At 38.5% G+C, this 26,039-nt stretch overlaps 1 protein-coding gene across 1 annotated transcript in view; it reads left to right on the top strand.

The window, feature by feature from the left end:
• Window positions 1-23,723, top strand: part of CTEXP (kinase family with ARM repeat domain-containing protein) — a 341,359-nt gene extending 317,636 nt beyond the window's left edge. Inside the window, exons 19-20 of the mRNA XM_089436322.1 lie at window positions 21,271-21,386; window positions 22,749-23,723. Of these exons, the coding sequence (XP_089292448.1) occupies window positions 21,271-21,386; window positions 22,749-23,365 (733 nt within the window). The 3' untranslated portion in view covers window positions 23,366-23,723. The remainder of the gene's footprint in view (window positions 1-21,270; window positions 21,387-22,748) is intronic.
• The last annotated feature ends 2,316 nt before the right edge of the window (window positions 23,724-26,039 follow it).

Here is a 26,039-nt window from a genome sequence, read left to right as displayed (position 1 = left end):
AGTTGAGCTACACTCCTACAGGGGAACAAGTGGCAAATATCCTCACCAAGTCTCTTGGAAAGTCAAAATTTGACTAATTCATGGAAAAGATGAGGATGGTAAAGAACACCTTTCAGAAGTAGTGTGTTAGCAACACGAATGAAGAGGGAGTTGCAGTGAAGATGCAGTGTTGGGAGAAAAGACCAACAACAACACAGATGCAGAGGGAGTTGCAGTGCAGATACAGTGTTGAGAGAAAGGACCAACAACAGCACAGATGTAGAGGAAGGTGCAGTGCGGATGCAGTGCTGGGAGAAAGGACCAGCAGCAGCACGGATGCAGAGGGCGCTGTCGTACAGATGCAGCAGTGGCAGTGGTAGAACCATGGGCAGTAGTACAGGATGCAACAGTGTAGAGGATGTTGGGCAGGGAGGCCTAGCATCAGCACAGGGACCAATTCCGAATGTTCAGAGTAATACTCAGTAAGGAGTATTTCTAGAGCACAATCCTCGCTAAGAGGGAGTGTTGATTTGGAGTAGCATCGGATGTGCCCTAGCCACGAAATTTGGAGAGGTTGGGGCACATGAGATCTCCAATACTCAGAAAGGGTTTGGGCAGATTCTAAACAGATCATGAGATATTAAAATAATTAATATTTTTAATGGAGTCCCTAAGTCTAAACTTAGGGAAAATAAAATATTAATGTGTATTAATATGAATCTGTGGTAGAATGGTCCCAAATACATGAATCAAGCCAGATCTAATCTTAGTCGTTGATGTTGACACCTAATCCTCAACGGATGGGTGAACTGGAACGCGAACAGTCATCAAGAAGATGAACTGATCCGTCCCATTTATGTATATAAATGATAGTTAGCTAATGAATTATGAAATCAGTTTTTTTCTCTGCCCATTCTGGAGTTACCCTGGCCTGACATGGTATCAGAGCACAGGTCCCAGGTTCTTTTTTTAGCCTTTGTGGCTTTGTAACTCCTGGTCTGCTTCATATTCCATTACCTACATTCTGCCTGCCATCCCTGAGCTGTACCTGCGCTCTGCTTCATATTCCATTACCTGCGACGCTGCCCATATATTCGTTGGTGTCAGAAGTGGGATTTTCTCTCAATAGACCGCCCTCCAACCGTTATGCTTGGTAAATATCGCTAGCTGGCCTCCCTTCATACACTGCGGCTCTTTCCACGCTGATCACCAAACCTATACTGCTGCTCTTCCATAACTGTCACCACACTGTTGTATCAGCGCTCCATTGCCAGACCTGTTGCACGCCAGCCGGCCTCCCTTTCGGATGTTGTCCTGCTACGAGCCTAAGCAGCATCGAAAATGCCATTTCTGAATTTATGATGGTGGTTTTTGCCTTCAATAGCTGAACTGAATTGACAGAGATTATTCAATAGTGAGTGTTGAGATTGTCGCTGTTGGTGCCTCCTCGCTCCGGGAGAGTTTGCTGTGCGCCTACTGCAGCCGAGTCCGAGTCCGAATCCGAGGCTTCGTCGCTGGCTGCTGCTCCTCCTCCTACATGGAGTTTATCGGTTTCGGTCTTGGGAGGGACGCAGCGGAAGTGTGGTATGCATGGAGCTGAATAAAAAATTAAGTTTGTCAACTCTGACCCTTCAAACATGCACAGTTTGACTGGTCGCTGTTGGAGAAGATAGCCGTCCCCAGGTATCTTGATTGCGTTTCCACGTGCGTACATCCTTTACTTTCCAAGGCACGGTGCTATCCTTCCTTTCAATCTCGTTTATGGTAGATATGAAGTTTGAACCGGAAACGCTTCTGGTTATTGTAACATGTCGTTTCATTTCCAAAGGAAGAAGAGAAGTCGTCTTCTCTCGAGTATTTCTTTTCTCAAACGCTATGCCCGATTCAATGGTCCAAACCGAGTTTTCATAGATTACTCTGGGGATGTGTGAGAAGCTTTTGTTGTAAACAGCTTATTAAAAAAAAGTCATATGTCTTTTGTTGTAAACAGCTATTAAAAAAAGGGTCGTCGGATTTGAAATTTCAGAAGTCCGGGGTGAAACTGCTGTTCACACCTAATCCGAAGGATTTTTAAGTATTCAGATAATCTTGTAAATATTGAAGTTATGATATGAGTGAATGTATGGATGAACAACTGGTTATGGGCTCAGGTCTAGAGAATCAAAGGGATTTATGGTGATTTTTTAGTCTTTTCAGTGAATTTTGAAATTGTAATATCGTTGCTGCTCCAACTTTATAGAGCTCGCGGGTAATACCGTTGCTGCTCCAACTTTGTAGAGCTCGCGGTAAATGACTGATTATTTTTAAACAACCAAAGTTATTTCCCACAGAAATCTTTTGAGTACAATTTCACTGTATATCAGTAGAAATATTTTTTTATCAGCAGAAGTATTTTTTTTTACAGAATGCATTCAATCATTTCTATGGTCGGAATAGTTCTCACTGGCAAGGAGAACTACTCTGAATGGTCTCGGATGGTAAAACACACCCTCATCTACAATGAGTTGTGGAAGGGAGTGTGTGTCGGAGAAGAAGACAAAAACCCTGTGCAGCCTACATCAGACAAAGAACTCGCCATTTGGGAAAACAAGAACAGCAAAGCCTATGCATTGATCGCAGCATCTGTAAATGAAGAAGTAAGTCGTCATATTTCATCCTATTCCACTGCCTTTGAAGCTCTACAAAAGCTGAAAGAACTCTATGATACACATTCTGCACTTGAAGTTGTTCAGCTCATGATTAAACTCTTCACTCTTGAACTGAAAAATAATGATCCTCTTGCTCTTGCATTTGAAATAAAGTCTATAATGCATGATATTAAATCCACTAAGGTTGAGCTGGATATCTCTCTTATTGCCTTTCTCAAAGCACTCTATCCTACCTACTCCAATTATCTTGAGTCATTACAAGCAAATGGAAATCTTAAAGATATAACCTTTGACTCTCTTGTGAAAAAGTTTGCTGAAAGAGAGAAAGCCTTTGGAAAGAAGACAGTTCCTGAATCTTCTGAAGAGACTGTTTGCCTTGCTCATAAAGAAAAGCATCCTGCTCAAGATTCTACAAGAGGAAGAGGTGGACGAAGAGGAAGAGGAAGATACTTCAGAGGCAGGGGGGGAAGACATTCTCAAGCAGAAAAGGCAGATCTGCATTGCATTCGCTGCAAACGAAATGGATCACATGATGCTTCTACATGCAAGCTACCATGGGACAAAATTGAGCAGAGAAGAAATCAGCAGAAAGGTAAAACTGATGACACAGACAAAGGTAAAGCACCTGAATCCGCTCACTATATTGAGGCACAATGTAACATTGGAGTAAATGAAGATATGTTTAATGCTTCACTTGCTTCTTCGAAAAATGACTGGTTGCTTGATTCAGGAGCAACTTGTCATATGACTCATAGGAAAGATTTTTTTGAAGATTTCACTGACAATGTTGATGGAGCAGTATACTTTGCAGATCAGTCAAAAATCAAGCCATTAGGGCTTGGCACAATCAGGCTTAAACTGCCTGGTCTTCCAGACTTTCTTCTGGACCATGTTCTATATCTCCCACAACTCAAGAGAAACTTGCTGTCCCTGGTCCACATCCGCCAGCAAGGTCACTCCATTCATATGTTTGATGGCAAGCTTGAGGTAAGAAAGGCATCTGACCACTCACTTGTCATGAGGGGTATAGAAGAAGAAAGACTTCTTAAACTGCAAGGAACTTCTGCTCATGCACAACATTTCTCATATATTTCTCATCATGAAGAAGGTACACTTCCGTCAAGTTTATTATGGCATGCTAGATTTGGACATTTAAACTATGATAGTCTCCGCTTGTTGAAGAAAAATGGTGTTGCTGGTTTGCCTACAATTCCTAAAAAACATAAGCAATGTGATGCTTGCATTCCAGGAAAGCATAGCAAACAGTCTTTTCATGATTCACATTCAAGAGCACATAGGAAGCTTGAACTCATTCATTCAGATTTATGTGGTCCAATGCCTGTTTCTTCTGCAAATGGAAATAAATATATCATGACATTTATTGATGATTACACCAGAATGTGTTGGGTTTATTTATTGAAGAACAAATCTGATGCTTTTCAAACATTCAAGAATTTTCATAAGTGGATTGAAAATGATGCACAATCTCATATTGGGTCTATTCGCACTGATAATGGAAAAGAATATACATCAAATGAATTTGAACACTATCTTCGCCAACATGGGATTAAACATCAAACAACCGTGCCTTATAATCCTCAACAGAATGGTGTAGCTGAAAGAATGAACAGAACAATTTTGAATATGGTACGATCCATGCTTTTCTTCAAAAATGTAAAGATAATGTTTTGGGCTGATGCTGTTCTATGTGTTGCATATATAAAGAATAGATGTCCATCTAGTGCTATAAGAAACAAAACTCCTTATGAATTGTGGTATGGACATGTTCCTTCGGTAAAACATCTCAGGATCTTTGGTTCCACCTGTTATGCTTTAATACCAAAGGTACATAGAAACAAACTTGGTGCTAGAAGTCGTAAGTGTATCTTCCTGGGGTATTCAAATACATCTAAAGCATACCGTCTCTATGATGAAGTAAATAAAAAGTTTGTTGTATCTAGAGATGTCATTTTTCTTGAATCATCCAAATCTGACAGTGTTGTTGAGCGGCAACTTGATCGCTTGGATAGATTCACAAAACCGAAATCATTCCAAGAGTTTGATAATCAGATTCCACATATTGAAGGGGGGATTCCTATACTAGATCAACATGTGGAATCTTCTTCTGAAGAACAATCTCCCCTGCATGACACTCCAACAACGGATGATGCTTTAAGTGATGTAATTGATAGAATTGGGAGACTCAATCTTGATTCAGACCCAACTCAATCAACAGAGCAGCCTGGACCATCTCAGAAAGGTCCCCCAAAGTGGCTGACAAAGACACTTGAAAGTGTTCATCCTGATGAAATTGGAAAAACAGGAACCAGAAATACAAACCGACAAGATGGAGGTGATGTAGATAACTCTAATTCACCTGTTGATATGGATGTTACTTATGATTGTGAATTGAACTTGTCTACAGATTTTGAACCAACTTCCTTCAAAGAAGCTGCTTCTCATGATGAATGGAAAGAAGCGATGCAGAAGGAGTATGATGCCCTCATAAAGAATGGCACTTGGAAGCTGGTTGATCCTCCATTTGGAACCAAACCAATTGGCTGCAAGTGGGTCTACAAGAACAAGTACAAAGCTGATGGCTCACTTGACAAGCACAAAGCTAGGCTTGTGGCAAAAGGTTTTGCACAGAAGGAAGGGGTCGATTATGAGGAAACTTTTGCCCCCACAGCAAAATGGGCCACCATCTGGACACTCTTTGCACTAGCTGCTCAGAACGGTTGGAAAATCCATCAAATGGATGTAAAAACTGCATTCTTGAATGGAGATCTAAAAGAGAATGTTTTTATGTCCTAGCCTGAAGGATTTGCTGTGAAAGGACATGAACACAAAGTATGCAAACTTGTGAAGTCCTTGTATGGCCTCAAACAAGCACCACGAGCCTGGTATGAAAAACTAACTGAGCATCTTCTGAAACTCAACTTCAAACATTTTGATCTTGATGATGCAACTTTATTTGTCAAGAAAGTTGGCAAAACAGTTGTATATCTTGTGGTATATGTAGATGATCTTTTAATGATAGGGAACAATGAAAGCTATATTGCATCCATAAAGAAAGAATTAGGAAAAAGTTTTGAAATGACTGATTTGGGCTATGTTCATTACTATCTTGGCATTGAAGTAACCCAACATCCAAAATCCATATTTCTTTCTCAAAAGAAATACATTGGAGACTTGTTAAACAGATTTGGCATGACAGAGTGCAATCCTCTTTCTACTCCAATGGAACAAAACTTAAAGATCACATCTATTGAAGGAAAGGAATTTGAGGATGCAACAAAGTATAGACAGCTTGTAGGAAGTCTCATCTACCTCACTACTACCAGACCAGACATTTCATTTGCTGTTGGAATCCTCTCCAGGTTTATGCAAAAGCCTTGTGAGGGACATTGGTCTGCTGCAAAAAGAGTTCTAAGGTACTTGAAGGGAACTCAAAACCTTGGAATCAAGTATACACAGGTGGACGACTTCAACTTGATTGGATACTCTGATTCAGACTTCGATGGAGACAAAGAAACTGGGGTATCTACTTCAGGATATGCTATGAGTCTTGGATCAGGAGCTGTCTCCTGGAGATCACGCAAACAATCAGTTCCAGCAGATTCCACAACAGAAGCAGAATACGTGGCAGCAGCTATAGCAACGAAAGAAATTGTGTGGCTCAGGAAAATTCTTGAAGATTTGCAGGTAAAACAAGTACAATCAACTCCACTCATGATTGATAACACCTCTGCAATAAAGTTGGCAAGAACCCAAAGTTCCATGATCGTACTAAGCACATCAATACTAAATATCATCTGATCCGACATCATGTTGAGGCCAAAACAATCCATCTCCGTCATTGTTCCACAAACGAGCAAATTGCAGACATCTTCACCAAAGCGCTTGGAAGAGAAAAGCTTGAAAGATTCAGAACGATGCTTGGACTCACCAACATCCCTTCAGATTAAGGGGGGGAATGTTGACACCTAATCCTCAACGGATGGGTGCATTGGAACGCGAACAGTCATCAAGAAGATGAACTGATCCGTCCCATTTATGTATATAAATGATAGTTAGCTAATGAATTATGAAATCAGTTTTTTTCTTTGCCCATTCTGGAGTTACCCTGGCCTAACAGTTGATTAGGGACTTAATCTCGGTCGTTGATTTATCAACGAGAAAAGTATAAGAGGAGGCTTGAGGGTCACTTGGAAGACACACTGAGGGAGACCAGATAGTTCAATTTTTGGAGCGGGGTTTGCTAAGAAATTGAACTAGTGGTCTGGAGAGCAATCAGGAGGTAGCAAGTTCGGAACAGAGAGTCGGGAGATCGACGCAGAAGAGGAAAACGCAGAGGCAACAGAGACTGCACAGAGCCAAAAAGGCCTGCGTCATCCACACAGAGGCTGCAAGAGTGACGCAGAAGCCCAGAGTGGCTGCGCAGAGGGTTTCAGGCTGTAGCAGAGGTCAATTGGGCCTACTCTAGGTTTAGCTGGAAGTTTGTCTATTTGTGGGTAAGCCAATTTGGCACCCTGTTGTACAAGAAAATTGCTGAATAATAAAATCCTCCCTTGCTGCACCAGTTTTCCCACATTGGGTTTTTCCGAGGACATTAGTCCAAAATAACTGTGTCAATGTGTGCATACTTTTGTTTCTGTATTATAATGTGATATCTGCAACGGTATTTACTTTAATGTTTATTGAAGTAATTTCATGAATAACTTATGATGAAATAAGTAGGAAAAGTAAATCAATTGCTGCAGTGATAGAATTTTCACATTGTCCAGGCCAGCGCAGTGCCCGGTCATCTTTCTCAGCCAAGAAAGATTGACGCAGTGGCCAGAAGGAGTTGATCCAGCTCTCCCTGTGATTGCGCAGAGCCAGAAGGGCTCAGATTCTTCAGTTGTCAGTGCTAAGGGAGTTGTGCTGATTGTGATTTGAGGAGTTGGTGGGACGTTGGTTCTGTCAATACAGAACAATGTCTAAGGAGATAGAACCATGGTAGAGGGAAGCATTACCTCGATGGATTTCTAGCCAAAAAATCCAAATTTGAGTTGTAGCAGCAAAGGGGGATTGGAGAGGAGTGATTTGACAGTTGGCAAGAGGATTTCTAGGAGGGAAATCATGACTTAAAGAGAGTCTAGCGGAGAAGAGCAGAGATGGCAGTGAACGGATTAAGGGTCGGGACAGATTGGACGAGGCTCCCAATTTTGTCATCTAGAAGGCCAAGATTTGGGCAATCCTGGATAAACATCACATCAAGGACTATGCCTTGAAAACAGTTCTTGTCCCAATTGACCCTGATGAAAATGAGAATTATGAGGAGGCCATGGCGAAGGCAAAATGTGTGATCCTAGATGGGGCCAAGGATCATGTAATACCACATATTGATGAGAAGTCAACAGCAAGGGAGATGTGGGGACCCTGACTACCTTATATCAGGGCTCTTCCGTGCAACGAAAAATGTTATTGGAAAATCAACTGAGGTAAGACTACCTTTCTTACCTGAAGCTTCCACTTTGTTCTTTTTCTCTTTCGGCACATGGAAGTACACATGGCAACCAAAGATTCTCAAATGACTCACCTCAGGGCTTTCACAAGTGAAGGCTTCTTTAAGAGTCTTATTATCTAAGGTCTGATGAGGAGTTCTATTTTGCACATAAACAACAGTATTTGCAGCTTCTCCCCACACTTTGGTAACTTTTGATCATGCAGCATGGCTCTGACTGCTTCCATAATGATTTTGTTCTTCCTCTCAGCTACACCATTTATGATTTCTTTCTTTATTTCAGCGTCTTTGCAAAGATCATTAAAATCATTGGAGGTGAACTCTCCCCTATTATCAGGTTTGAAAGCTTTGATCAACTTTCTAGTTTGATTATCAATCAGAGCCTTGAAATCTCTGAACATGTCAAATTCTTCCCCTTTCTTTTTCAAAAAGAATATCCATGACTTGCAAGAAAAATCATCAACAAAAGTCATGAAATACAAGTAGCCACCAAGAGAAGTAACAAACATAGGTCCACATAAATCAAAATGTATGAGTTGAAGTACCTGACTAGATTTTGTTCTGCTTGAAGGGAATGGTCCATTTACATGCTATCCACTTGCACATCCTAGGCAAACTCCTTCACGATCCATTTTGATTTCGGGCATCCTAAATACTGTCTTCCTTACATGAGGTAACGCTTTGTCATGTAGGTGAGCAAATTTTCTGTGCCATAGCTCACACTAAAGATTGGTATCATGGACCAATGCATGAATGGGTTTACCATTGACTTTGTAAATCCCTTCACATCTTGATCCAAGAGTGAAGGCTTTTCTCATACTTGAGTTCAAAGGCCAAGTTAGAACTTTTCCATTAATAAAACAACTTTCATTCCTTTATCTTCTAGAGCGGATATGGATACAAGATTCTTTTTTAAATCAGGTACATACAAAACCTTTTGCAAAAAAATAGATTTTCCATCATCTAATTGAAATGAAACTAAACCATAACCTTTAACTTGGTGAGTAGAATTATCTCCAAGGATAAGATTTAAATTAGTCTCCCTCTCAACTAGATTAGAGAGTGCTTCTTTGTAACTAGTAAAATATTTGGAAGCACCACTATCAACTAACCAACTATCAAATCGATCTGCTGAAGAAGAACTGGAAATAGTAGAAACAAGAAAATATTTTGATTAAGTTTCCACTGCATTTTCTATACCTTAGATTTCTTGTTTTATTAGGTGGCATTTTCTTTGATTTTCAGGAGTGTCTTTTTTATAATCAGTTTTTTTTTTTTGAATCTAGGTGCTCTTCTTTTTTCTCTACAGTCATGAGCAAAGTGACCATGCTTTTGATAATTAAGGCATCTAAACTTTGACATGTCTAGATTCCTTTAAAGGAATCATTTGATTTGAAAGAAGTTTTCTTTGAAAAATGATGAGAGCCTTTATTACCTTTCTTTCTCTTGTCATAGGTTGAAAATGTAGTAGGTTCTCCTCCTTCATGATGTGAAATTCTCCCTCTGGAGATCATTTTGGCCTCCTCTTGAATACACTTTCCCAGAAGCTCATCAAATGTGGGAATAGTGTTGATATTGCTGATGGTGGTGATAAAAGTCTCCCAAACAGGAGAAAGGCTTCTAAGCGCAGTTAACACAATTTCTTTGTTGGGTACAACTTCACCAACTATTGATAGTTTGATCTCTGATTTTGCTCATTCTCAGGAAGTATACTTGAACTATCTCTCCTCTGTTTATCTTGATGTCCTTCAGCTGATTCTTCAAGGCAATAATCTAGTTCAAGTTACTAATTGCTAATCAATGAATGAATTGAATTTATTTACAATGAGCAATGAAACTCAAATAAATAATACAAATGTATTTATAGAAACAGTAAGTTTCTACTAAGAAAATAGAAACAACAAGTTTCTACTAAGAAATAGAAACAAGTAGTTTCTAATAAGAAATTGCTAATAAGATCACATACGGTCTTATCCGAATAAAATACATAAATGAGCATTAAACATTAAAATAGCATTATTCTAATACCCTCCCTTAATGCTCAATCTATTTACAACACCTATAGACCCCTTGAATTTTACAAACTTATCAGGACTAAGGGGCTTGGTGAAGATGTCTACTGGCTGCTCTGTTGTGGGAACATACGGCAACTGAATGGATCCGTCTTCAACAAGTTGTCGAATGTAGTGACAATGGGTTTCCACATGCTTTGTTCATTCATGAAAGACTGGATCCTTGGCGAGTTTGAGCACTCCCTGATTATCCTCAAGCATATGTTGAAGCCAAACTGCCTCACAAGATGCCTTAACTACTCCCTGATACTCTGCTTCTGTCAAGAAGAGAGCCACTGCCTGCTGCTTCTTACTAGTCCATGTGACAGCGCCGAATCCCAAACTAAACACATACCCAGCTGTAGATTTACGATCATCAACCGAACTTGCCCAGTTGGAATCTGTGTAACTTGAGTGTAGGATCTGAATTCCAAGTGTACAGAAGTCCATAATCAGGAGTGCCACTCACATAACGCCACACACGCTTTGCTGCTATCCAATGATCAGCCTTAGGAGCTGTCATGAAGTGTGAAATGTAGCTCACTGCAAAACTGATATCAGGTCTAGTGGCAGTAAGGTAGATGAGGCTGACCACTAATTGCTTGAATAAAGATTCATCCACAAGTGGTGACGATGACTGAGCTGAAAGTTTGAGCCCTGGTTCCAGAGGAGTCATGGCAGGTTTGCAATCCTGCATTCTGAACCTATCCACAAGACTTTTGGCATACTTGACTGAGAGAGAAAGTTGTTGTTCTCAGTCTGCCAAACTTCAACCCCCAAACAGTGATGAAGAAGTCCCAAATCTGCCATATCAAAAGTGCTGCACAAATCCTGTTTGATCCCATGGATCAAATGTGCTGAATTGCCAGTAATGATAAGATCATCCACATAGACAACCATAAACAGAATATCATCACCAGAGTGCTTGATATACAGGTTTGCATCAGATGGACTCCGCTGAAAGCCGTGATCTGTTAGGTACTTATCAATTTTCATGTACCAAGCCCGAGGGGCTTGTTTCAGACCATAGAGTGCTTTGACTAATCTACAGACTTTCTGTTCTTGACCAACAACCTTGCATCCTGGAGGCTGCATCATGTAGACTTCTTCCTGTAAGTCACCATTCAGAAAAGCACTCTTTACATCCATCTGATGGACTTTCCAACTGAACTGAGCTGCTAAGGCAAGGACGAGCCGTATGGTACTCATCTTGGTTGTAGGAGCAAAGGTCTCCTCATAATCTATGCCTTCCTTTTATGAGAACCCTCGAGCAACAGGCGAGCCTTATACTTGTGTAGGGTTCCGTCAGCTTTGTATTTCAGTTTATACACCCATTTGTAGCTAATGGGCTTCTTCCCTGCAGGAAGATCAGAAAGGGTCCAAGTGTGATTTTTCTGAAGACCTTGGAATTCAGCTTCCATAGCCTGTTACCACTCACGTATACCCTTAGCCTCTGAATAGGTTTGAGGCTCAGAAACACTGTGTAGGTTAGCCATAAGAGCAAAATTTACTGTAGGCTGTTGTTTGCTCTTATTTCTGGAAGTTCTACCTTCAAGGAGCTCATTATCCCGGAGAATAAATAAAAATAAATGTAAATAATAAATAATCAAATAATGATTATATTAAGTAGTCATTAGTTAAGTGAAAAAGCATGTCTAAAAGACATGCCCCAATCATAAAAGGACACTTGCCTAAGCATATAAGCAGGGTCTCATTGTAACATTCATCATCACTTGTACATTTTATATATATTAAATTATTATTACAAATACCTTTGTGTATTTTAACATTTAAAGTCAACAAGCTATAAGTTTTGTTGCTTTAGTGGTATTAGAGCCATGCGAGTCTTTGAACGTTATCTGTCGCACAATATAACCATGCGAGTCTATGAACGTTGTTTGTCGCACAATATGCCATTACGTTCGCATCCTGAATTCATTGAGCAGTTTAGTAAAATTCAAGAAAAGCTTCGGCAATGGGAAAAATCATATGCAGAAGTTACAACATGTTTAAAGGAAATTGATAATAAGGAAGATGATTGTGACAGTGAAGAAACGAAACAAAGTGAAGCAAGAAAAGAAGATTTTGATCAAAAGGATGATAATAAAAATGAAGATGTAGTAGATAATAATGAATATGAAAAAGATATCAATCAAGATGGTGAAGAAGATGAAGCAGTAGATGATTATAATGTTGAAGATGAAGATGTTGCAGAAAATGATCAAGATGATGATTCTGATGAACCTAATATAGATCAAGATAGAGGAAACCATAGTGACTTTGAAGAACACTTGTTGGAAAATACGCAAAGTTACTATTCCAGAAACGTTGAAATATGGATCTGAGAGCTTTCTTTACCAAAATATTTGATAAAGGTTGATGAAAGTTTCGCGAATGAGGAAAATAGAGTCAAAGATTATTTGCACTTCAATAGCAGGGAGAAGTTATTAGAGACAGTACAAAATGAGCTCCTTTCTTCTCGCAAGATTGCTCTTTTGGAAAATGAGCATTCAGGCTTCTGTGTCCCGCTTAGGGACCATAAGAAAGATGAATTTCAAGGTTGTCCAGGTTGTTTAATGAAGTACTTGAGGGTTTTGAATCTGCTGCACAATTTTTTCAAGAGTATATAACTAAGGAAGGAGTAGGGTTGATTGAAGGGGTAAATGTTGTTGTAAACACTAATACACACGAAAGGGATATAATTGACATATTAGAAGAACGGGAATTTGTGAGCAAGATTGTTGCCTTGCATCAGAAGGCTCTGCTTTATATTACACATCCTTTTAATAATCATGATCTTTTTCAAAGAGCTTCGAGAGAAGTTTTTCAAATTATATGCAATAAAAGAACTGGAGGATTGATTGGTGCAGAGTTATTTACCACACTTTTTAGCAGTGTGCTTAGAAGTGATGTTGAAGATGAAAAGACTTTATTAACACTTGTTAAGCATGAATTTTGGGAGGGGTTTGCAGCTGAATTGGATGCGTTGCTTAATGATTTCATATTGGCAGGTGAAACTCAAGATAAATTCGAGAAGTACATTGATAATTCAGGTAGCAATGTTGGAATTGATGTGACTGTTACAACATTGAGAGGTGCATTGTGGCAACCGTACAAGTCTGCTAAACTTATTGCACAATTGCAAATGGCTAAATCCACAAATGTATTTAATGGCTTTTATTCTGAACTACATGAGAATCATAGACTTAGCTGGGCTTACTCCTTGGGGACTGCTAATGTGATTGGATTCTTACGTATATCTGTGAATTGACTTTGGGGCATTCAAAGTTCAAGTGATATAATGGAATATTCTGACTCAAAAGAATCAGTAACATCGGGCTTTCCACGTCTCTTCTATAAAAATGTTGTTGCTGACTTTGAAGCTAAGAAAAGGCTAGCTGGTCCTCCATGTATTGCTAAGCTCTTACTGCCAAGTGCTCGGCCAAAGTTAGAACCTGCAGCAAAGAAGTCACGTTGGATTCCACCTGGCGTCTTGAAAGGCATGCTGCCTTTAAAAAGAAATGCCGAGGCGCCAGCCTTACCCACGACAACACATGAACTGTCGCCCAAAGTGCCAATGATGCAGAAAACGTGCCGTGGAAGGCCATGGAAGGGGACTTTACCCTTAGTAAACACAATTAAGCAGAAAAACGTCTACGTCATTTTAGAGGAATGAAAGATAATAACGCACGCTGAAAGAACATACTCAACATCAACATTAGCCAACGCCAAATTTAGGAAAACCGCTACCTGCTCCTATGCCCAATGATGAGAATGGTCTAGTTAGGAAGGGCCAAAAGTGGCATTTGTCATCTCCAAGTCCGTCGCGCTGGTTCCCTGCAACCTTAACCAAGTTCACCACACCCAAACGTCGTGCCTCTTCAACTTGTACGTCGTCTGCCATAAGATATCTGTTGCCACCGTCCATCCGTTGACCATCAATATGAAGCGAGATAAAATCGTGAACACCCAAAAATCGTGCCGATTTGAAAATTTGTGCCTTTTGGAACCATGATTCATACAACAGTGTACATATAAAGGTCGTTTGTTGTATAAATTAAGAGACATTGTAAGTAATATACAGTGGAACGTTGATATATACATTTGTGTCGAAATTATACGATTGGCCGATATTTTTCACGTTTCGTTGGTCAAATGAAGGGTCAGATCGATATATGTAATTCTGTCAAGTAACATTATAGTCATATCATAAACGAAATTAAATTTAATTAATTAAATTATTATTTAACATATATATATATATATATATATATATATATATATATATAAATTGATAACCTTGGATTCAAGGTAGTGTTACCAAGGAATTATACAGACGGAGGTACCAGTGATGTCGAGTTACATATGCCGAGATGACAAATGCAAATGAAGAAAATTGTCAGCGATATAGCTTTGAAGTTAAAGCTTTTGAAGGAACAGGCAATGTTATGAATATAATTCATAACAAATAGAATAAATAAAAATAAATGTAAATAATAAATAATCAAATAATGATTATCTTTAGTCATTAGTTAAGTGAAAAGGCATGTCTCCCAATCATGAAAAGACACCTGCCTAGGTATATAAGCAAGGCCTCATTGTAACATTCATCATCACTTATACATTTTATATATATTAAACTATTATTACAAATACCTTTGTGTTTTTTAACACTTAAAGTCAACAAGCTATAAGTTTTGTTGCTTCATACATTTCTTTAGCATTCTTCAAACCAAAAACGTACGTAATGAAATGATCACTAAGAGAATGAAAGATCATTTTTCTAGCTTGAATTTCTCCTTTTCTATGTTTGGATTTGACATCAGCATTTGCATTCTCTGGTGGATCAGCTACCGTGCCTTCAACATACTCCAAAACTTCGTGTTTTTTAAGAGTGATATCTAGCCTTATTTTCCATGGACTAAAGTTTGAAAAATCATTCAACTTCTCTACCTTGAAGTAGGACGGAGTCATCTTGATCAAAAAACTTTGTTAGCAAGTGGGGTTTCTTCAGGTGATCTTTGGTCTCCTTGGACTTGTCTTCACTAAGGCTCTGACACCATGTTAAAATCTGAAAGTTCTATGCAAAAACTTGAAAGTTCTATGCAAAAAACTGAATGTACTTTGTAGAAAGTTGAACGTACTTTGCAGAAAATTGAATGTACTTTGTAGAAAACTTAATGTTCTATGCTGGGACTTGAAAATACATTGCAGAATATTAAATGTTCTATGTTGTTACAATTACTTAGAATGCAGATTTCTTCTTCAAAACTTTTCAGATTAGCAATTGTAAATAGAACATAAACTTAAGGATCATATGAAGACATCCAAACACAAATATGTGATACTGAGATTTAGGTCTAATGACCAGGGGAAAACCCAAACACTTCTTCTTTTATTAGATTTCTTCAATTTTTATGCCGAGTACAGAGAGAGACAGAGGGAGAGAATGAATAAATTCACCAATTTCTGATCAACTTGTAGTTAAAGTGCTCTTGCTCTTTGCTTGAAGATCTCCTCCTACACTTGCTCCACGTTTTCCCTTTCTCTTGCTCTTCACTTGCTCTCACACTTCTCTTACACACATTCAACACTTGTTTTCCTTCTTCACATTGAACATGCTACTCTCAACTCTCACTTGCTCTTGCTTAAATAGATGAGAAATGAGAGGAATTACAAAATGAATTCATGCCTTGAGCCAACAATAGGAAAATCGAATTCCATGAGGGAGGAGTTATTTGAGAAGAAGTGTAACCCATCCCAAGAATAGAGAGAGAGGTACACTTGTTTTGAGGAGTTACAATTCGAATTAGGGAGAGAGAGAGAGTTACACTTAGACATGAGAAATATTTGATGAGAGTTACAAATCGAATTGAGTGCGAGAGTTACAAGTGCATTTAATGAGGAGTTACACTTTTGCCATAAATCAAATTAGTGAAGGAGAGTTATTCTCTTAAGTGTCGAGTTACTATTTTAATCCAAGAGAGAGGTTCGATTTACAAAGAGATTCTCAATTTAATTGACTTATTCCATGAGACTATTGAGAATTTGTTTTTATTAATTCATTAAAGGTGAATGACTTTAGACTATTTTATAAATAATAGTATCATAATAACAATAATACTATTAAGGATTAAATAGTAATTCTTGACTTGTATAATCATGATTGATTTGATTTTAAATTTGATTCCATATGTCGAGATCATCCTTGATCATTTAGACATGACTTTCTATTTTTGGAAAGTCACTTCCAAATTGAGATGTGACTTACTATTTTTGGAAAGTCATTAAAATTGTTAGGAATGAAATTTTATTATAGGTGGTTCAAACAAAATTGAAAGATATGATTTTTTCTAGGAGAAATTCATCTTTAAGGTACCAAATTTTAACACCAATGACTCTCTTACCTTCAGAAGGCCACTGAAGGTGAGGTAACAGCTAGCAAATCTAGTCTTCACAAGCTTCAATAGCTCCAACCTTGAGTGATTGTGAAAAAGGCCATGGGTATTGCTATGATTAGTAATAAATTTCATCATTTTCTTGCCTCCCTTGTACAATTCACCAATCCATCTGTTTTGAGGTTCCCTCATCTTTATAATGTCATGCATCAAAAGGTTCATTGTATGAACCAAACACCCATAGCAAAATATGTTGGGGTATTTATCCTCAATGATTGCTCCCACTGCCTTACAATTAGAAGCATTATCAGTGATGACTTGGATGACATTGTATGGGCCAATACTTTCAATTGTTTGAATTAATGGTTGTACAATGTTGATGGCGGTCTTGAACTTCTATGAGTAATCATGTGATGAAAGGAAGACTACGCCGGTAGCAGACACACCGAGAACATTTATTAATGGTTTGCCTTACATTTGTCCATCCATCAGATACAATAGATACCCCATATTCATTCCATGCATTTGTGAATTTATCCAAAGCATTTGTTATTTTGGCTTTTTCACGATCAAGTCCCAAAGCTCTAGCTTTGTCATACTGAGTGCTCTTGTATCCTTTAGGGGCATCATTGATAGTGGAAACTTTTTCATGCCAATAAGATGAGCAAAGAACATTGAACGGTTTCCCACATGTGAAGAGAAACTGATTTTGTTTTGCATCCACGTCCTCTCTACACCCTTGATCAAGGAATTCTAATATTGTTCTATGCCTTGAAGAGATGTTTGTGCCAGTGGCTCCATATCCACTACCGTGGGTGGATGCTGATGTAATTCTTTCTCTATGTAGGCTAGTGGTGTGATGTTCAAGTTCACCCTTTGATCTTTTAGATTTGTATTGGGCTTCCTCCTCTTTCCTTATGTATTTGGCTTCCTCCTCTTTCCTTATGTATTTGGCTCTTTGTTGCGTTGACACACTTACACAGGTTTTGATTTGTATTTTCCTAGTTCCATCCCATGCCATTTTCCCATATAAATGCTTTCTAGCACAAGTATATGAATCATGCAAGTGATTTTGCAATGGGGGCATGTAAATTTAGTGGTTCCGCCCCCTTTCCCTCTTGAAATCCCAGTAACATATTTTCGCAAGGGGGTTTGTCTAGCTTGGTTTTATTTCCATCATCACCTTCACTCTCATTGACCTCCTCCTCCTCTTCCTCTTGGTACTCCTCTTCTCCAGGGTTTCCTAATCCACCACTACCCACTTCTTCTTCTTCTACTCCCCACCACCATCATAACCAAAAAAAGGAACCAGCAAGAGAAGGCTAAGCCATATACCTGTCATGTTTGGTGAAGTTTGAGTTTCTTTCTTGCAATAAAATGGAGGAATGGGAATTGGAAAGAGTAGAAGAGAACATCTCTCATTCAACATATAAACAACACAAATGCTACATGGAAAATAAAAGAATGGGATTAGACCTTACCTCTTTGGTTCTCCAATGGTGGTACCTTCAATCTCCCAAGCTCTCTCAAATGGCAGCCGTCAATCTCCTTTGCAAGCTCCTCAAGCTCAAACCCTCTAAATCTTACTTTCTCTTAAGCTCCTCAACTCAAGGTCCTCCAGCCCTCTCAATCTCTCTCAATCTCATGAAAATGATACATTGTGGCAATGGAGGAGGCCTTTTATTCTGTTGGCCCCTCCCTATCCCTCCAAAATAGGCGTGCACCTTTTTTTCCCGTGGGAGTGTTTTTTTTGTGTGGGAGTGATTGAGAGTGATCGCTCCCGTACTGCTCCCCAATCACTCCCTTTATCGCTCTAGATATGGAAGGGAGCACACATTTTTTTAGGGAGCACACTCCCGGGGTTGCTCTCGATGCACTCCCGATCGGAGCGTGCTTCAGGAGCAGATTTGATTGGGCGGGGGCATTCCCCTGCAACCTTGTTACTATATCTGATGCTCCCACCAGATGTAATGATTATGTGGGTTCCAAATTTTCTAACTAGTTATTGGTTCCTAAGTCAAATAAAATTGAAAACCTAGACTTTTGAAAGAAAAAACAATATGACATAACTATAAGTGATTTACAATTGAACAGACTATACTTTGATATCAAAGTCAATGTTAGATCTTTGAGGAGCGATGATAGTGACATGATTCTAGGTTCACCCTAGATGGAAACACATGGCACTTTCATTTTTAAAACAAAGAAATTTTTGACATTCTTCTATAAGAAGAAGAAGATAGCATTATGTTGTTTTTCTAGTGCAAACAAGGCTAGAACAATTTTTCAAATCTGGTAACTACTTCCAATGATACAACATACTTCTTTAGAGCATTCAGTTTGACTTTTAGATTATTCCAATCATCATAGTTACAAATGAAAAATTACAACCATTAACAATATAGAGAAGTAGAGATCACAGTAAATCAATGAGACAAGAGACACCAGAAATTATGCTAACAGCCAGGGAAAAACGCACAAGGGGAAAACCCAATCAGTCTTTCCCTATGTGAGAGAATTCAATTCATCAATTTGTACATCAGTCATAATAGCATGCCATTCACAATGATCTTCAACAAAACATATAAACAAGACTGACCATCATGGTACCTCAAGTCAACTCTCCAATTCTGTCCACAAGAATTCCTTTCAATTCTGTCCATAAGAGGTCTGCAACTAGGTCTTCACATGGTTTCCAAGAGGTCCGAACATCGACCTCATTTTTAGCCTTAGATTAATCACATTAGAAGGTACCATAGACCTTTCTATTATCCACAGAGAGTGGCTTTAGTACTTCGCATGAACAAGAGCTACAAACCTGCGCGTAAGTGTCACAGAAGAAGTGCCACAGAACTTTCTCATGAGCCACAGAGCAGCTCGCATATTATAGAAGAACAGTGTCACAGAGGATCTCGCATATCATAAATAATGGTGCCACAGAAGCTCGCGTGCCATAGAAGAATAGTGTCCTAGAAGCTCGCTTGAACCACCGAAAACAGTGCCACAGAAGAAGCTCGCATGAACAGAGAATAATGCCACAGAACTTGCTCGCATACTTTAGAGAACAGTGCCACAAGTTCGCAAGGTTTCACAGTAGATAATGAGCCTCAGATCCGCACAAAACAGAGACATAAGAGATGATCCGAATCTTCTCAAAAGATGAGAGCGAATAGGCTCAATATATACTTATTTGTCCATGTGAAAAGACATCTCTCTTGGGCAGGCCAACATGATCTAGGAGGGCCGACTTGGACATTTTGTGGGGTAATAAACCAATTATTTAAATTTCAAATTTTTCTCCTTTTGATTTGCTAATGAAAAGACCGACCATAGCTACCCATTTTCAACACATTATAGGATGTTACATTGGAGTTGCATGAGAAGACCTTAAAGATATCTTAAAGGTGATCCTTAAAGGTAATGAAAATTTACTACAAAAGATGCAAGGTGAATTTGAAAAAGTTGTCATAGATAAATGTGAAGAAATTTTTCATCTTTAGAATCACAGTCAAAATTTGATTGCATAGATTAAGAAGCAAAAAAGTGAAAAGAAGTCACAACAAGAAATGATAGATCAATCTGTCGACAAAGAACCAATAAGCTGACAAAGAACCAATGATTGTTCCAGTTGAAGTGTTGGGATATCGTTGAAGTACAAATGATGGAAATTCAAATTATCTCTACCAACAAACATTTAATGACGAACAAAGCAACACATGAAAAGAAGATATACAACCAGAGGTGAAACAAGATGGCACTGCAAATATAGGAAGAAAGACAAGTTTACAAAGATTCCTTGTTGTTTTCCAAATCACAAGAGTCATTGTATCAAAAATTGAAATCAATATGAGAAACTAAGTGAAGATCTTATTGTATTGAAGAAACTTAGGTGTGGAATCTGATCATGTTCAAAATCATTGTCGCATAGTTTTGCAGAAAATTGAATTAGAGTGGTGTCACCACTTCACAGTTCGACAATTCTGCTCAACACTTAGAAGATTAGATCGTCTCATGCTCTCAACCCTGAAGAATGAAGAATCATGAGAAAGCAGTTCCAGTCAAAATGAAGGAACGACTTTTTTATTCTTTGAGGACAAAGCATTTCTAAAGCGGAGGGAAATGAAATAAACATAAATAATAATAATAGAATAAATGAAATGACATATTATAACTAAAGGACATGACCTATCAACCATTGTGACCAATCAATACTATAAGTACACCATTACATGGCATTGTAATCATATGATTCATTCTTATTTTTGTTGATTATTTATATTTACATATTTTTCTTATATGTGGAATTCTGTTTATTATCCTTCATATTTTGGATTTTTCTACGGTAAATGAACATTGTTTATTTCAGTGTCATCTTAAATGATTAAATGTCATTGGGTCACAAATCGTACCATGTATGTTAACATATTAACATTATCTCATTATACTTCTACAGTTTCATTTTGCAATGAAATTTGTTTCTGACTTTTGGTGAGAGACTATATTAGTTCCTTTTTTCTCTATATTCATATTTACTCCAGGAAAGTCTTGAAATTTTAATAGAAAGTTCACTTTCTTTTGATTCACTGTGCAGCTTATCTTGCATATATTGGAAAGTGGTAGTGCGACAACCAGTGTATGATTATTATTTTATTTTCATGGATAACTGTGTTTTATTGGCAATGCAGTTGGGCAATGAGCTCTTTGACATTAAAGGGGAAGGGGTCTGAACAAGTTCTAGCTTCATCTTCCAATTCTGTTGTGGCTTCAGCACACCAAGTAACCACGTCTTCTAACAACTCAGGTATGCTTTTTATTGATATCTTCAGGTACCTGCATAGCATGTAATCATTGTAAAATCATCAATGATTGGTTCTAGCTGCAAAGTTCATTTAACATCACTCATACCTTTAGTCCAGGACTCAGGTCAAGTTGGCTCAAGTCAGGCAAGTTTTGGTATTGGCATGTCTTTCTTAACTGGAACATTGGATGCCATGAGTGGAGCCAATCTACCTATTTTAGTGCACTGAACTATCCCAGGCCCACTCGCAGCACCCCAAAGCTTCCGTTCAGGGCTGTACTGCCAAAGTTATATAGATCCCTCTATTTGATATAGACTGTCCTTGCGTAAGCATGGAATATACATCATCTAGTTCGTCGATATATCTCTAACATTAATAGTCCACTGCCCTGACAGCTCAGCAAGGTTGGATACACTGTCAAGTACACTTTTTTCCTTTTAAAATTACTTAGCATTGCCCTAAACTATGCATCCTTCCGAGGACATGCTTTAGTCTGGTGATCCTCAGTCTATGAAATTGCAAATACAAGTATTGTTGTTACACTAATTCCTTTTCTTTATGAACTTTATAAGGCTAGGTATGAGTTGCTCCTTCAATATGTCTTTGTCTGAACCTTGCTTGAGAGTCAGAAATGGAGCAATTCCAATTATGGATAGTCTTCTTGAAAGCTTGCTTGAAATTTGGAATTTTTTCTCTTTATCTAGTTCACCTGTGCTATTTCTCTACCTAAAGTTTGCCTATTTATATTTAAACATTAGCATATTTGATTAGCAACATGGCATGCTTGATTGATTGTTTGAATACTTGTATGAAAGGATGCCACTGCATTCTGATTGGTATGGCAGTATCACAAGCAAACAGGGATTCTCATTCTCAACTATATACAGAAATATATAAAATGTTGTTTTGGCTAACTTCTCTAATCTGAGAATCTCATTAGTTTGGATGTAATTCTACCAGATGTTTATTGCGTTGTTTTTGGATGTAACCCTTACTGTGTTGTTTCTGTATGTAATTCTACCAGATTCTTATTGCATTGTTTTTGGATGTAATTCTACCAAATGCTTATTGCATCTTTTAGCTGAAAACAAGTGCCTACTGACTGATTGTTTTCACTGGCATCAAAAGCTGAACTCAATATTTGATTTATGCTTTGTTCACCCTGATTCTGACTTTTTCTCTGGATTTTGGAACTTTCGCAATCGAATTCTGTATCTTAATAGCTCTGAGCTGTTCAGAACTCTGTCATTTTCATGATAGCTAGAAGGCATCTGTTTAACTTTAATACCCAATTCCTTGCTCTCACCCATTGTACACAATGATATTTGTTTCTGGTCATAATTCATGAAATTTATGGTTTGCAGGATTATATGTTTCAGAGACTCCTGCAACACATCTTTCATCTGCAGTTGACCATATTGATCATCCTCCTCCATCTCCAACCTCAACAGATGGATGGGGAGAAATTGATGAAAATGGAGTGCAAGAAGAGGAAAGTGACAAGGATGGGTGGGATGATATAGAAGTAATGGAAGAGAAAAAAACACCTGCTTCTCTTGCAACTATACATGCTGCACAGCAAAGGCCCATTGTCCAAACTAAATTATCAGGTGCAAACAGTTTGCCTTCTAGACAACAAAGCAGAGTATCCAAGGATGTGACCAAGGTAAGTGATGATGAAGATCCTTGGGCTGCAATTGCTGCCCCTCAACCCACAACTAAGGTGAAATCTCTTTCTGTAGCCTCAACAAGCTCCCGTGATGATAATGATCCATGGGCTGCCATTGCTGCCCCTCCACCTTCCACTACAGTAAAACCCCTTTCTGCAACTACAACTGCACGTATCAGGTCATCTTCAGAGAACAGCAATAGACCCAATTCAGCAAATATTCATCCTTCAGGTTCCGGAAGAGGGCGTGGTAGTAAGACTGCTCCCATGAAATTGGGTGCACAACGGTTGAGTCGCAACTCTGAGCTGTAAACAAAAAGATGGTTAGATTGATCTCCTTACGTGATTGGTTTGCTAATTTTCCGATATATGTGTAACATTCTTTATGAATATTAGAAATAAGGTTCCCGGTCCACTTGTAAGCATAACAATAACGTTATTTTTCCCATCTTAGGTGATGTTTAGTTGATTCCATCTGTATTGATGAGCACATTGTGCAGTCTATCAGAGATTTTCTGCCTGATTGAATGTATTCTAGTAGTGACTTTTGCTTCTTTTGATTCAAAGCAAGAAGTGCATGGGCACGCCCTAATGTAATCAAAACTGTACTTTGATTTGAACAGTATCTACATCAGCATATGCAACAAGATGTGTTTTTGCAAGAGTTTTACATATTTATGTAAAAATGATCTATATGCAGTTCAAATTTTAAATGGGGCTAAAATTACATTTGTGTATTGGGTTTCTAGCATGATGTGACTCATAGTAAACATTCATAATCCTTAACAAAATCATTATTACAATGCAAACACCAATTAATCATGTTTCATTACTATCTATGCAAGATTGACTTATGGTGGATCCCCAATATCTCCTACTGCTAATGAGAAGACACATTCATTCACTTTTATCATTAGATTCAAAATAGATGCTGATTTCATATCTTCATGTGCTTAAATGGCAATTTCAAGTCACAGTCTCAAGGGTTAGCTCAAGTGGTTACGATGTGGGTGTGAGATCTCTCCCTCAAAGTTGGGAAGGTCACGGGTTTGGCTGTCCTCATCCCCTTTCAGGTTTGTAATAAGGGTCAAGTTCAATAGTTTACCTAATTTACCATCCATGGATCATAAGTATGGAGAGGGTTTTCAGCAAGGTGTTTTCCTTGGAAAAGATCTCATTGTCCCAAGTTCCATTCTCACCTTAGGGTAATAGTCAATAACACACAAATTGTCGTCTATTCGACTAAAATGTTCTATATTAGCAACAGTTACAGCAATGAATATTACCACCTAATATAAAAATTGAGCTTCACAAGTCTGGAAATTGTATATGTAAGAATAACTTCTGGTAATTTTGGAAAATTGTAAATATAAATCTAATTTATGTTGTTTCTTTTCAAGCAACTTTTGAAATCTATAATGGGTGTTGAGGCTCAATGGAAAGAGACAACCTTGGAGGGGAAGTGGTAGGAGATTGCCATTGTGGCAGGAGCTGGTGAGGCATGGGGCCATATCCAGTATTATCTCTGATGGTAGTATTGCATTTAGCTACAGTACTGCTTGTTTAATAGGAGAGATTATAAAACTGTGATGAGTATAATTTTTGAAATAGTATAGTGTACTAAGTATATCCCTCCATGCAAGAAACCAAATGTACCCATGCTATCGAGGACCCAATACCCTCATCAAAATGCTGAATATCCCATCCAAGTTGGTCATTTTTCCAAGAAAACAACCAAACATTGAGTGTGCATTGTTACCCATTAAAAGTGGGTAACCCCGATAAAAAATTTCGCCTCTTTGGTCAGCCAACCAACCTGCTGCACTATGATGATCCACAAATAGCTTTATTTCAGATCTCTCCACCTATGATCCTGTCAATCTTCTCCCATTTAGCATACTTCTTGAAGGAAGGTGGGTCACCTATAAGAGAGTACATTAACAATTTATATAATCACATGCTTTTATGTAATGTTAAGGGCATACTAACATGGATCATAGATCAAAGTAAATAATTGACCACTCTTGAATGTACCCTTGTTCCCATCCTTCACCCAAGAGACTAACTTTTGCTCCTAGTCCAATGTGACCTCCCTTGAGGCCCTTTTTCTTCCACTATTTAGGAGGGGCACTAATAGGAGGCATTGATTCATATAGTGTGCCAAGGTAACCCATACTTACCCCTTTCCAACTCTTCCTTATATTCACTTCCATTCTTTGGGTTGATTATCATTGGCCATTGGGACTAGCACTCTATATCCACATCTTTGAGTAAGGGCTTGGAACTTTACCCTAAGAGGTTGATGCAACTAAAAGAAAGATAAAAACATATGAAGCCACAAATTGAAAGAAAGTGAAAAATGCAAATGATTGTTGGGACATGTAATATGCATGTGGACAAAAACCGAGCACGAACTCTACCCTAGCATGAGCTTTACAAACATGTTGGTCGGCATCCTCTCAAGGCCACCCACATCAAAGGTCACGTCTTTGGCGACTCTTATGCACATGGAGCCATTCACCCACGATGCATATAGAGAGGCATATTTAAAGGATGTGGAATTCAAGGAAGTGTTTCAACAGTTGCAGATTCAGAGTCATGTGCACGATGGTGAGAACATTGTTGACTACCATCTTCAGGATGGGTTACTCTACATGCTGGATAAGTTCTGTGTTCCTAAAAGTGAGCGATTATAGCTAATTAGAGAGGCTCACACCTCCAATTTTACAAGGCACTTTGGTGTAGGGAAGATCGTGGTCAACTTGCAGCACAAGTGTGCGTATTGGCCCAAGATGCAAGAGCAAGTAGCTAGGTTCATAAGAGGATGCATGCTTTATTGTACTAACAAGCATAGTAATAGGAAATAGGATCTATATCATCTATTATTTGCATCAACGCGCCCTTGGGAAATCATTTCCATGGACTTTGTGGGAGGTGTACAAACAACTAGGAAGGGACATGACAACCTATTCATGCTAGTTGATAG

The sequence above is a fragment of the Pinus tabuliformis genome, chromosome 5_2 (assembly GCF_031772625.1).
Source record: "Pinus tabuliformis cultivar Carrire ecotype Pingquan chromosome 5_2, CPIR1, whole genome shotgun sequence".
Lineage (NCBI taxonomy): Eukaryota > Viridiplantae > Streptophyta > Pinopsida > Pinales > Pinaceae > Pinus > Pinus tabuliformis.
The sequence above is the reverse complement of the archived record's forward strand: the minus strand, read 5'-3'. Positions and strand labels throughout refer to the sequence as shown.